This window comes from Pyxicephalus adspersus, chromosome 3 (genome assembly GCF_032062135.1).
Source record: "Pyxicephalus adspersus chromosome 3, UCB_Pads_2.0, whole genome shotgun sequence".
NCBI lineage: Eukaryota > Metazoa > Chordata > Amphibia > Anura > Pyxicephalidae > Pyxicephalus > Pyxicephalus adspersus.
Genome location: NC_092860.1, coordinates 127,253,876 through 127,268,735, shown reverse-complemented (window position 1 = coordinate 127,268,735; position 14,860 = coordinate 127,253,876). Strand labels below are relative to the sequence as shown.

The window sequence follows — 14,860 nt, the reverse complement described above, 5'->3', positions numbered from 1 at the left end:
GCCCCTACTCCTGCAAAGTGACAGCTTGTCATTGTAACTCAACCAATGCCACCTACTGGCCAAGTAAAGGTATCAGTAGGTAGAGAGGCAAAATACATCATCATCATTTAAATAAAAAAACCTCACTTTCTCATCATCTTGACCCAGTTGCCAAAAAACATTAAAACCAGAAGATTTTGTATCAAAAGCACTGAATTTCCTGTTGCCTACTTTCATATAGAAATAAGCAGATTTGCTATCCCTGTAGCAGAAGCACTTGAGGAAGTAAAATGCTGTTTTGCAGCAACAAAACAAAAAAACTAGCCCCCAGATGACCTTTGTCAGCATATTCTTTCTTTTCTTGTAAGGAATTTAAAGTGTGTGCAACACATCTTACTTTGTACATTTGGATGTTCTGCATAATCTCAATCAAGGTCATACTATGACTGGGGTGCACAGAGGTGAACAGGTTCAGGAAACATTTTTCTTTATTGAATTATTATTGGACACATGCAATATAGGTGACCAATTAAAGGTGGTTTCAAATGGGAACTGATTAGATTTACTAGAAGAATTCTAGCCTGTAAAGTGCTAATGTAATATCTGGAATACTTTAGATGCTTATCTTTTATTAGGGCAGATAGGGAACACATTACAACATTTATTAAGAATTTTCTAGTTACCTAGCTAAAAAAAAAAAAATATTTTGTTATATAGTATGTGGTAAAATCCTGGGGGGGGAGATTTGATGTACATGTGCTTTAGTTTTATCGGGGAATACTGCCCTTCACCAGAATTTAGATATTAATTGATTTAAAGCACTCAGAAAATCATATTCCTTTGTGTTAGAATGTGTATTCATGTTTAAACATTCACCTATTCAAAAACAATGGCTAAGCCCAAAATTAGTGAATTGGCCTGCGGTTGGGAGTCTCGGCATGAACTTATGCCATTCGTGGTTTCTATAGAGTATTGTTGGAGAATGCTACCATTTTTATTTTAGAATGTGACACCAATATGGTACTGCTGATGTAGTCCCAAAATAATTACATTTTGCTACTGTATCTTTTCCATTTTGCTGCAGAAAGTTTTTATACTGCAAAGTTGTAATGATATGTTATCTTCTTAATTTTTTAGATAAGAACACAAAGGTGCTATTGATGTCATAATGCTGATGTTTGATCCAGTTCCAATCAAGCAGGAGGCCATGGAGCCCATTCCAATGGTATGCAGTATATATTATCAATCTTTTGGCAACAAAGCTTTGGGGTACTACTTGTATAATCGATATTTTATATATGTGAACTGGCAGTTGGTACTATGCAAGAATCTGAATTCTCCTATAACTTTCCTGGTTTACCTATGAAAGATGTACATTTTCTCCCTAATTTGCTTTGCTAACAATAACTGGTGCTGATGTGTCTATGACCTTGAGGGGGTTTTACTACCCTCCTACTGATCACAAATGTCTTCCTATCCCTGAGTATTCATACCAGTACTGGATATCAGTCCGTGTGACAAAAGTAATAGAACATGGCGCTGCGTAATATGTTGGCGCTATATAAATACTGGTTAATAGTAATAACCATTCCCTAGTTATTTGCATCCCTACAACAATAAACCAAAAAAGAGAGTTGGAATCTCACTTTAAAATCACAGTTGTCAGGCCACACATTATTTCATTGGTAATACATCTGCTTGTGTGCTGTTTTACTCCCAGAGCAGGAATTCATAGTGGAGTATACAGAATAATTTTTCCCCCCATGGATTTGTGCACTCTTTTATAACACTGTTTTTTCAGAAGTGTTCTGATCTATGTATTAGGCAGCGTCCAGCGACTGTTATTACACACTGAGGCTCCAGAAATTGGATTTATGTATAGCTGTGTAGCAGAAGCCAGTCTGCTGTTAATGTTCTGAATCTATCCTGCAGCTCGTGCCAATGCTGGCAGCTTCCTCTGAGCTTGCGCTAGTGTCCTACAAGTTAGCTGCTAATGAAGAACTGGTCAGGAGTCTGAGCCAGCCCCAAGTCTAAAACTCCCAGCAATCAGATCACCTAGTCTGCTTTCCTCGCTGCCTTTTTAGAAGACTCGTGTCTCACTCAGCGGATGTAATTGTCCCGCAGGCAGGATGTGGATACTTAGACAGCGGTAATTGTTTTAGCAGGACATGAATTAAATTGGTTTTCCCTCCGCTGCAGTATTAGTCCGTATATAAGAGCTTCCAATCAAAAAGATTTTCATATTTCTGCATTCCAGTAGAATGCTTTGATTCTTGGGGAGATTTTTCAACAGATATTGGGTTTGAAACTTTGGATAATTAAGTGGGCTGGTGAAATATGTAAAGTTCGAGAGTACATAAGGACACAATTTCTTAAAAATTTTCATGACCGAAAATACCATAACTAAATATACTAGCTATTAGAAGGAAAATATTTAGGAATCTACAATCCAGTTTAAATGTTTTACCCTAGACATGTTCTTCATTTGGCCCTACAATAAAACATTCTGGCATTGGGACTAATTAAGTAATAGTTAAATAATTTTTGATCCAACAACTGATTTAAGTCATGTTCCTCTTCAGCTACTGTAGATTTACATATTCTTGTACAGTGGTCGCCAACCTTTTTGTACCCACGGACCACTAAATTTACCAACTCCGGACCGCGCATGGAGCTGGGTGTCACTCAAAGGGGAAGAAACTTCCTCCCATAGTGACGTAGTGATGCCAGAACCCCCTAACTCTCCCATCTCAGGTGTGAGCTTGCAATGAAAGTTTGGGTGGGTTGTGTCCAGAGACACAATATATTCAATGCAAAAGACCTAATGGGTCATGTCTTTTAACACGGGTCCCATGTCTAGCCCATGTTTCATGCAGAATAAAATTTCAAACTCTGCTTTCTTGTGTGTGCAATATTGAACGAGAAAAAGAACAATCAGTAGATTGCTCACAGCACTTTGGAACCGATGCCTTGCCCTGGCAAATAAATATAACCTGTGAGGTGAAGCAAATGGAGCCAAAAGCTGGCATTGTGCTTCTGTGCAGTAGGAAAAATGCTTTCAGAAAGCCATTTGGTTTCCATTCGAAGTCAAGAGAGCTTATGCGATTAGATCATTTCTATAAATCGACTTCTAAACCTCCTACCCTGTATTTGTGAAAAGGAATCAGGTTGTCATGGAAATCAGAATTTGCAGCATGTGAAGAAATCTTTAAAAACATTCTGAGGCTAATTCTGCTGACAAGTTAGAAGTGAAATAAAAATATATCCATTGGAAGGAAAACATTTATATGTTCTACTGCTAAAAGCCTCTGATCCAATTTGGATCCTTTACCCCAGATGTGGTCTGGAGACCATCTCAATCCTTTGGCCTTAAAATAAAATGTTCTGGAATCTTGAGAGTGATGGAATTTTTAATCCAAGTATTTTAATCCTTTGGGTCTTCAGCTACTGTGGATGCTTTTATGTCTAATAGTCACTGGAATTTGTAGTTCTCCAACAGTTAAACCCTGCACGTGGCTTTCAATTTTGGCCTTTGAAAGTTTTTTAAAGGGCTAACTGTAGGAACATATGGAAAGACCCACAATGACTTTATAAGTTATCTGTGCAGTTACAGTTCTACAAAATAACCTGTGCTTACAAGAATGTTAGGATTTATATATATATATATATATATATATATATATATATATATATATATATATATTCTAACTAATGGAGGATGGCTTCCATTAGGAATAATCATTTTTACCAAAATGCACAATAGTTTTTGTCCTGTTTACAGGATCATTTTGTTACATTACAGTGTTACAGATTGTAGCTGTTGTAATGATACAATATGACTGTAGAACCATTTAAACATACAATGCAGTCAATTGGTAATAAGGACCCAAAACTGAAAAATACCACAACAATGTGTAGCATATACAATCACAATATATCAAACACAATCTTTCAAAGCTTCTCCTAACATTCCCCCCTAACCAAGAAACCTTTGCAATAAATCTCAGGCTATGGGGGGACCCCTACAAAAGCAATTTTTTTGGAGGGTGGGGGGGAAGTCAGTGGAAACAAGTCTCTTAATTGGTGGTTAGTGGAAAGAATGGCTAGAATGCACTCTATATAAAAAAAGGCTAAACAGCATTAGCAGTAGCTGGTTCTATAAAGTAGTGTTGGCCCAGAACTATACAGGCATCATCAATGGGAGGTACATCAGTTTTGAGGAGCCCCTCGCAACTTTCTGAAGGAAACCTGCAGTTCTATGGACTCTGGTTGAGAATAGCTGGTGTCACAGTTACTGAAACTGAAGGCTTTCTGTAATATATGTATGAAGTTAGTGCATGGACTTGACTTCCTACTTGCAGAAGAAAATAGATATTGATTTGTTTTGCAATATTCTTCTTCTTCTTTCATTTTGACATGAGACACTACAAGGTCTATTTGTATAGTAGTAGTAGTATAGTGAATCTGACATTCATCATCTATGTTTATAATGTTTGGTTCCCCATTTATTTACTACCCTTTAATATGTTCACTGTGTACATAAAAAAATTCCCCCAATTCTAAAAGTTCTTCAGATTCTTGGCAGCAGGTCTCTCTTGAACGTTTTCCTGCTGCATTTATTTTGCTAGAATTTTAAAACGGGTCTAGGATTAATGGCGCTGGTGCTAGGAAACCATTTATCTGTGCAGTCACATGCACAAATTACAGATCTTTTCCTATAAAATACCACAAAATCACAAAGCTGAAGGTGTACAGTACAAGGCTTGGGACTGACCTGGAAATCATGTGTTCCCCATTCTGCTAATTACGTCAAAAGCCAGACATGCTCTCAACAAGTATAACCTATGTGAGAATGATGGCTAGATTATCTGCATCTGAAGTTCAGACTTCTCAGCTGGCACCAAGCACACATCTCTCCTCCTGCCAAACCTTCAGCCGGTTACTTGCAATGACCTCATCTTCTCCCAGCCTCCTTAAAGGCGCTCTGGACACTCTCTGGCCTTCTCTCCTAAACAGGCTGCTTGGAATAATCACCATGATTCTACTTGTATTAGGTCATTTTGTCTGGCACTTGAAAGAATTAATCCTCATCACTAATATTTCACTTCATTTGCTTTAATATGTCAGATTGCTTTCTCTGACTTTAAAGAAGAACTCTAAAGAGTGGTTTCTTTAAATACCACATGATGATAAAACTGCTAAACATTACCAAATAACATTTTACTTAAAATCTAATCACCAGGTAAATGCTTATTCCCTCCCCTGACTCTCAAACTCCTCCTGTATGTTCCTCCCTTGTTAGGAAAGATATGCTTATCCAAATTCACTATCCACGTCTCTTGAATAGACCACTCGGTTCGTTGGGGACCACTAATGCATGCTGTAGATGAAGTCCTTACAATCCCCCTGACATCACTTGCAGGTCTTTTCTGGATTCTGAGAGCCATTTCCACTGGACATCCAAAAGGAAGTGTCCGTATCACTTGAATGGGAGCTGCTGGGACAGTGGTTGAGCCTTCAGCAAAATGCTTTGGTTCGTGCTTAAGAAAAAGTTGCAGCAAGCTACAAGAAAAAAATTGTTGTAACTGTGGAACTTTAAAGTATGGGGACATTTTGGGTACATTAGGAATGATTTTTAGTCAAGCTTTTAGTTTCTTTCTCTTTACTTCCCACTCCACAGAGATAACAGGAAGTTAGATAAAAGCACCATAAGTGAGTGGGAAATACAATCTCCGACAATTGCCTCAACTAGGTGATTCCCCCTGCCTACTGTCTGGTGATACCTGACAAATTTTGGGTTTCCCCCTAATAATGGCATGAGGAAATCAATACCATCCTGATCGCAGTGCTTTCTCTTTAATTAAATAGCAGTACAGGTTAACTTATTGCAGCCAATCAAACTTTGGTGTTCTGCAATCTAAGGATGAAATAATTTGGGTTTGCTCAGTCTGGATTTCAAGCCTTCTGCACATTATTGTTCTGCAATTCTTTACTAAATAACGCTAGCAGTGACCATTGAATTTTAAATTTAAAAATGACACACTTGGAATATATGCTACAAAGTGATTTCAGCTACCTGATTCCACATTTGTAGATTTGCCAATAGAAGAAAACCTATCGGACACTTTGGAATGACTGGGTGTATATGTGAAAATGACGGCATTCAGCTTCCTGCGCACGCTGTGTTCATGACTTGAGAATCTTGTGTGCCCTGTTTATTACTTGTATAAACACTCCTCTGGAAAAGGAAATCGTAGCTCAGAATGGGAATTCTGTCTGACATCAGACAGCAAAGGAAATCTCGGTCAGCAGATGAATCGCTGATTGACTACAAGGGGGGGAAATGAGAATTCCCAGAATCATTGAATGGTTGTGCTGGGTATACCATCAGGTTTGATGTACAGGGACGGAAGCACTGCACAGGGTCACTATTATTATTATTATTATTACACAGTATTTATATAGCGCCGACATATTATGCAGCGCTTTACAGTCCATAGTCATGTCAATAGCTGTACCTCAAAGGGGCTCACAATGACTATGATGTATAACAATCTAAAATGCATCGTCCATTTGTTATTTCTAGTATGCATCTTTCAGAGCCTTGCTACAAAATTTATTGGTCTACAATATTTATTATTATTATTATTATTATTAATAATAATAAACAGTATTTATATAGCGCCAACATATTACGCAGTGCTGTACAATAAATAGGGGTTGCAAATGACAAACTAATACAGACAGTGACACAGGAGGAGAAACAAAATATACAAAATATTTCAATCAGCCCATTGTTTTCTGCATTGTAACCGTCTGGAAAATATAGATTTAGGAGGAAATGAGTGGCGATTGTAAATACTGTACAGCTTAGTGGTTTTTAAAGTTTGTCAGCTTCTAAAGCACACTGTGAAATGCTAATAGTGTGCAGTGAAATCAGAGTAAGCATTTCAGTACTGACGTGGAGTAGATACAACTGTGCAGGTTGGAAGGGAAGGCTGGTTTGTATCCGTTTGTACATAATTTCTTGGAGCAGTTGCACACCCTTACCTGTGCATTTCTTTTTTTTTTTTCCTGCGTTGTCCTGTGGAACATATTGTCATAGCAGTTCAAGGAAAGGTGACATGTGCACAGCAAATGTATTGCCAAAGCTTTTCAGAGATGTGGGGTCAACACAGTTGTTTAAGAACATGTTCCAATACCTCCTAAAAGTCTGATTCCAAGTCCGTTTGGCATGAAATTGTAAATTCCTTCACATCAGCTCTTTTTTTATAGTTCTTTTAAGCAAACTCTGCAAGTTTTAAATTGTGAAGTCACCATATTTCCCCTGTTGCCAACTTTTTTTTTCTCTGTGCAAATAGCACCATCTAGACAATGTAAGAGGACCGTGATGATTACAAAACTGGGGGGGATTTTTTTTTCTATCCAGACTACCTCCCTTCTGTAAGTTGAAACTTTTAATATTACAATGGATATTTCCATGGCGATAAAGTTCGTGAGATGCGGTAATTGCTTTATTACGGGATGAAACCTAGTCATATTAAGCTGTGAGCCAAGAACCACACCATGGGTTTTGGCAGGCGATTTGGTCATACAGAACATAGTCTTCTAAAATGTTTTTTTTCTTTTATTTCTGAAGGGTGTCATTGGCTGGCCAAAACTTTGAATGTTAACTTTGTCTGCCATATGTTTCCCCTATCATCTCCTCATTACGTCTACAGAATTGAATTACAAAACCACACTAACCATGCCATTGCTTCGAATTACAATAGTGTGAACTATAGGAAGCTAACACGTTTTTATGGCTGTGCTACATATGTCCTCAAATACCAGTAGCATGCAATGATAAGATTATCCTAAATCACTGCCTCTTAGAAGTGTTGGAGTTGGGGGTCAAGGAAAGTGGTGGTTGTTATAGGACTATAAAACTTTATGGCTTCCACTCGGCTTGAGTAAACAAATTATGAAAATGTTTGCATACAAGTTTATTGTTCCATATAACAGCCCTTGTATAAATACCTTGAAACATTAAAATATGTTTTTAATGCATTTATTAATATCGGTTAGCTGTATTGGCTTGGCTGGAGGAACCAATGTGAGCACCATCACATCAGACGTCATAATCTCCTCCATATCCTGAAGCATCAAATATTTTGCTATGGCTGGGCTGGACCTCGGTACGCACAACACCTCCACCGGTCTCCATTGAGAGTGCTTCTTACCATGTTACCCATACAGAATCTATGTATCAATTCTGCACAGCGTTTCGGACAAACCTGCATGTGTGTCTGCTGGCATTTTCCAATCTAAACAGTCATTTTATGTGTGTACATTATCTACTGTTTGAATTTTTTTTCTGTTGAAGGTGTTTCTGACTTGTTTTATTTTTTCTCTCCCGTAGCCATATCAACCCAGCTACATTGAGTCACTGAAGACTAACAAATACAGCGTCATTTATCCAACCCCAGGCATGCTGCACAGTAAATTCTACCACAGCCCCGAAGCATATTCTGGTTTCCAAATGGAGCCAGTGGACCTTACTACAAACAAAAGGAACTCTCCACCCTCCTCTGGAAGCTCCCCGTCTCCTGTAAAGTACCAGTCACCCAAGAGAAACTCTCCAATAATATTTATGCCCTCCTCCAGTCCTCCAATGAAAAAATTAACCCCATCCCCACCTGCTTTGCCACCTTTTCCAATGCCATTGGCTATTAACCCTATATTACCTACCTTCCCAAGACAGACTTACAGGAATTCAGGACTTCTTCCTCTCATACAGCCTGTGGTTGTACAGCCGGTTCATGTACAGTCATTAATGTATGCACCCCATCTTCAACAGCCCATCATGGTATCCACAGTTCTAGCAGGAGAGATGGAAAGTCAAAGCAGCAAGCACAGTAAGTAATGAATGTATGGCAGTTTTATAAATTCTAGAATGCAGCATCATTTTTTTTATACAAGAGATTATCAAAGGTTACCACAACACACATACACATGATTTGGGGATTTCTTCCTGGCAACATTATTTAGACACAAATTAGTCCCCATGTGCTTATATGATATTACCATCCTAACATCCACTTTTGGTAAGATTTATGCTTTTGGGAAACCCTTCTTTATTCAAATTGGATAAAGCCCTAAATACAAGAGAGCAAACTTGGCACAAAATACCCTAAGTTGGTGATTTGTTTAGGTTGCATGTTTTTTTAATGGTCTTCAAGTTCCCAATAACAATTCCAAGACCAATAAGCCCTGGTTGTATATGCTTTGCTACAAACTAGTGTTTTCCAAACTTTCCAGCACATTCATGTTTTTACTCAATGATATTGAAATTAACCACCATTTCTCTTAAGCTATTGCAAAGATATTTTCCATATACAGATGTTTTCTAATATAATATATAATGTAGTTCACTCTATACCCAATGTCAGTAACAAAATGTTTACTGTAACTATTACTGCTGTTCAGTTTAATTTGACAGACATGATAAAATGGCAAAATGTAAGACAATTTTGTTTTCATTGCAGTACCTGAGTGTTATGAAAAGTCTCCTCTGGTAAAAAACATAAAAGTGGAGCCTGGTTTGGAGCAGGCAGTTACAGAAATGTACCCAGAACAAATGTCACCTGGTATCAGTACGCCTCCAAAGGGAATATTCCATGAGTAAGTGATACTTTCTTGAAATAACAGCTACATGTAGTTTTAATAACACTTCTACATGGAAGTCCTGAACTCTATCAATAAAAACTTTCATTTCAATGGAACATAATACTTAAGAACCTGTAAATGTTTTAAATCCGCATTACAAGGAAGTAAAAACTTTTTTTCTGCTACAAAGCCACCAATAAATAAAATTAGGGTTAAATGGCAAACTATTGGAGAGTGGGTAGGCTAATGTAAGTGTAGAGTTGCTCAGATACTTTAAACTGCGATTTGTATCATTTTCATACTCAACCCACTAATGCCAATATGACCTAATCACATTTTAAAAATCACCTTTTATTGCATTTATATTGTAAAAGTTGTGTGTGACAATGGCGGTTCATTTGAAATATATCTGACAACATATAGTTCTCAGCTCACTCATTAAATTTCCTTATTTGTTTCTAAAGGGAATCCATGACAAAATGCCAGAAAAGAGTCCTGTTCTCCTTTCAGTCCTTTAATGTGTGATATGATTAATGTGCATGTAAAAGATTTTTATTTGAACTATTAAGAGCTTTTATCAAGTTTGTATTCTTGTTTGTTTATTGGGGAGAGGTTATGCTGTATATGTCTCCAAAAATTGATAGGAAATTCAATACTTTAGAATTGCCTGTAGAGAAAGATATGAACATAAATTATTTATTAGGGATAAATAATCTGGTGACAGCTGTCTGAGATCATTCCCCTAACTTTATAGAGATTTCTTCTCATTTCCAGTTTTGTCTCCAAAATAGGACATGAGGGGAAATCTCCCCAGTGGGACACAGCCAGCAAAAATGACCTGATAAGGGTTTATACCTTCCCGTCTCTATCCAAAACAAAAGTGCCCATGTATGCAATCAATTTATTACTACAGATGGTGAGAATAAAGGATTTTTAACATTAACATTTATTAGCATTAACATTTTTTATTAAGACATTTTAAATTAACCCCATTCCACAAGTCAAATAAATCTGAAGATTAGTTCCTGCACCTGTAGGAGAGGTGCTTTCCCTTTACAGAATGTGTTTTCTTTACATATGGTAATGGGTGAAAATGAAAGGCCTTTGCTTTATGTAGATGAAACCAGGTTAAAACAAGGAAAAACAAGACAAGGTGTCCTGGAATGTAGATGTAGTCGTTGCTTTATTCAACCTGTGGTGTGGCAATATGTTTTCAATGCAGAGAGCCAATTTAAAGTCTTCCAATGGGTGGGGCAGCCGGGCTGAACTCTACTTTTAGGAATTGACGTCATTTACAAAGCAAGGACCGCACCCTCCTGTTGGCAACAAGCAACAGGAAATTCTTAATTGCCCTGAAAGGAGTGACTGAGACAATAACAAATTTTTCTTCCAATGAATAGAGATTTTCAGAGCAACACTATGTAAAGCAGATTTTTCTTTCTATTTAAGGTGGGGGGGGGGGGGGGGTGCTGGTTCAGATTACTTTTGTAGGAAATGGCACATTTGTACAGAGAGATAACTAAAATGCAACAGGGTTTTGCAATCCTGAGTTTATTTGCGTGGGAAATGGGAACATGACCTTGTTAATTATTACAAAAAAAATAAACTCCCACATCCAGTAGATGGACCGTGCTGTGTCTAGAGATTAATGTTACCAAGTATTCCTGGGATTTTTTCTGACTGTCCTCAGCTAGAGCTGTCTTATTTTTCAAGTTTAAAAAGTCTTAAAAAGAAAAAAAGCAGCAGTAAAGAAATATATTAGGGCCCAATAGACTAAATTGAAGGTTAATAGGAGATTAAATAGAAACTGTATTGGGGGGGGGGAAGTTACCTTCTTTAATATGCAGATGAAATGAACAAAGCAAACACATTGTAACAATAATGGTACTTTGTATCTCTGAAGCTGATTGGAAGTTACAGTAGCTGTCATTTTGTCAGCTGGGAATTACCAGCAAATGCAGCAGGGGGAATGGCAACAGGTGGGAAGGACAAATAAAATTTGTGTATATATTATATGAATTATCAGATGAAATGCAGTTTCTCTTGACATTGCCAGACTCTGCTCATACCTGTGCTCCAGACATTAACTTTTATATTATCAGAAGTTTACACTGTATTACTTTTTTACATTTATAAAGTAAATTTTTATGTTTTGTTTCTGTGCAGACATCACCCATCAGTTATAGTTCACCCAAGCAAAAGGCCACTACCAGTGGAGTCTCCAGAGACGCAGAGGAAGAGACGGATACACAGATGTGACTATGATGGCTGCAACAAAGTTTACACAAAAAGTTCCCACTTAAAGGCACACCGGAGGACACACACAGGTCAGCATTCACCAGCACCTGTATTTACAGACTGTCCCTCTCATAGGAGGCTAAGGAATTTTGGTTCTCATGGTAGTCATGAGGGTTGAATTCAGTGTACAGCTCCAGGCACATTTTAATTGCAGGATCCTGGCTGTAAAGCATTTCAATCACTTTAAAGCATCAGAACCTTTTATTATAAAGGGGAATGTGTTAATGTAAGTCAGCAGTATGTGTGGGTGGCCTTATTGCACCATGGACCATAGTTTTAATTTTAGAAATCCAGTCTAAAATCCAGTCTAAATCCAGTCTAAAATACTCTTATATCAGCATCTCAACAGTTCTCTTCTGGGCTCCAGGTCTTGTTTGGCCAGGCCAGCATGACGTTACTCCTATGCATGCACACACAAGTTCATTCATTCCCTGCAGCAAGTTATGCAGCGATATATGCATTCGCACTGTTCCATAAACATACATTTGCCGTTCGATTTTGCATTCCTTCTCATCCTGGGTTTATTTAGTGGATGTGAACCTAAAGTATTAATTGCATAATGTATATTTATAACACTTATAAATATATGGTGTCATTATTGTTGTCAATATCCTATTTTTATAATGCTAAATACCTTTTTTTGTGGTCAATTTGGTCTTATGGTATGAATACTGTGCAGGGTGCAGGGCCAAAAGGAATTGTGTGATATGTTTAGTAATGTAACCATCCTGTTTATTTTTCCATGGCCGCTTAGAGCCGACAATAAAGAAATCTAGGAATTTTTTTTATGCAAGAAAGTGCCCCCATACATCAAATAAAGTTATCTTTAGTGTTTTTTGCATGATGTAGGCAAGACAACCATAAATGCTGCAGCCAGACTCATCCATCCTTCGCTCCGCTCCTCTTCCGCTACATCTCTTTGTAGTTCTCTCCATTGGCTTCCTTTTCACCTTAGAATCAAATTTAAGCTCCTGTGCTTTGCCTTCAAATCCCTACACAGTTATTGTCCCACTTACATTTCTGACATGGTTAAAAAATACTCCCCCAGCCGCTCTCTCAGCTCCTCCAATGACCTACTAATGACTTCCTCACTCATAACCTCATCACACGCACGAATACAAGACTTTTCTAGAGCTGCTCCAACTCTCTGGAATGGTCTTCCTCGTCCTATTCGGCTTGCTCCTACTTTCTGCTCATTTAAAAGAGCACTCAAAACCCATTTTTTCACACTTGCCTACCCGGCTTCTTCTGTCATTTGAAACCATCACTACTTCCCACACTACATATCTCACATCCTTTGTGTGTGAAATTCCCCCACCTACTAGATTGTAAGCTCTTCGGGGCAGGGTCCTCTCCTCTTAATAATAATAATAATAATAATAATAATAATAACGTTTAAACACACAAACATGCAAGGAAAACTTTTAGCTGCCCGGGGACCTTTATTACACAACTACGGGGAGGAGGGCTGGTCATGCAGAAGAATGCATATACCGTAGCTCTGTACAAACATGAGCATGTTAGGTTAATACAGCTAAGCAAAACAAAAACCTATAGACTGCTGTATTTGATCGCTATTTTCTTTTGATTTTCCAGTTATTGCAGGAGACCTTTACAGTTTGTACTAATTCTACTGCTCCGTGCACTTACATGATCTTCCTGTTCTCTCTTTTAGGGGAAAAGCCTTATCAGTGTACTTGGGAAGGATGCACATGGAAATTTGCCCGCTCTGACGAACTGACTCGGCATTTCCGTAAACACACTGGAATCAAACCATTTCAGTGTCCAGACTGTGACCGCAGCTTTTCCCGCTCGGACCACCTTGCCCTGCACAGAAAAAGACACATGCTTGTCTGAATGAATTTTGGGGGTTTTTGTGTGTGTTTGTTTTTAGTTTTTCTTTTCTTGTCTATTCAGCAAAATCTGGATTCAGCTGGTCTGAATCACAAGTCTACAATTCCATAGGGTCAGTGGATGATGTTCTCTTAACCTCATTGTACTTGCCACGGGTCAGACCTAAGAATGTGAACTTTTTTTATTTTATTTTTTTAATGGAGGCTAAGCAGTAACTTCCTGCCCTTTATGACACCTCAGGAAATGGAAAACAAACAAGGACAATATACTGCTTCACGTGTATTTGCAAGCCATATATCATAATGAAAATAACTTATAATACCTGTATTTAATTATCAACACAATGCCTAGTCTGCTTCATCTTGCCACATTCCTCACACGTGTTAGTGCTAAATTTTTATTCTTTTTTTTATCGTCCACAATTAAAAATACATTTTTGAAAAATACTTTGGCGTAAGATTTCTTGTCGCTTGTTTCTGTTTTATGCCACGATACCTAAACACAAGAAACCTACTTTGAAGAGTGAAAAAGAATAAAAAGTGGACAACACCAAATATATGTCGTTATCGAAAATAGTTTGTTTTTTGATGTTTCTGTCATGAACTAATGGTCCATCCCTTAATCGATAAGAAATCTAACGCTACACAATTTTATTTTCTTTGTATCTTATATATGTATCTACCTATTCATTAGATTTACAATTTTGCCATGTATTATGATGTGCAATGTACTTGAATAATATTAAAAGTATATATTTTTAAAATAAAAAATAATTTGTACAGAAGGATAAAATGGGCTTTTGGTTTCAGTAAGGAGTCCAATTTTTACATTTTACTGCAGATAATATTTTCAGATGCACAAATAATGAAGTATAATAATGAAGTATCAATTACTGGTATTTTATGTAAGCATCTGCAAAAATAGAAAAGGTAGAATAAATCTTAAATGTAGTAATTTGATTGTGCAGCATTGGTATCCTCCACCCATACACTCATTCTGAACAATATATAGGATCCTATTTAAAACATTTTGATATTATGCAGGCCTTGCCATAGTGTTCTATAAGAAGCGATTATTCTGT

General features: G+C 37.5%; 1 protein-coding gene across 2 annotated transcripts in view; it reads left to right on the top strand.

Annotated features, from left to right (window-relative positions):
- KLF3 (KLF transcription factor 3) overlaps positions 1-14,571 on the top strand; it is a 41,418-nt gene extending 26,847 nt beyond the window's left edge. For both annotated transcript variants that reach the window (XM_072406333.1, XM_072406334.1), the window contains exons 2-6: positions 1,117-1,204; positions 8,381-8,876; positions 9,507-9,642; positions 11,794-11,954; positions 13,601-14,571. In XM_072406333.1, coding sequence (XP_072262434.1) covers positions 1,148-1,204; positions 8,381-8,876; positions 9,507-9,642; positions 11,794-11,954; positions 13,601-13,782 — 1,032 coding nt within the window. In that variant the 5' untranslated portion in view covers positions 1,117-1,147 and the 3' untranslated portion in view covers positions 13,783-14,571. The remainder of the gene's footprint in view (positions 1-1,116; positions 1,205-8,380; positions 8,877-9,506; positions 9,643-11,793; positions 11,955-13,600) is intronic.
- The last annotated feature ends 289 nt before the right edge of the window (positions 14,572-14,860 follow it).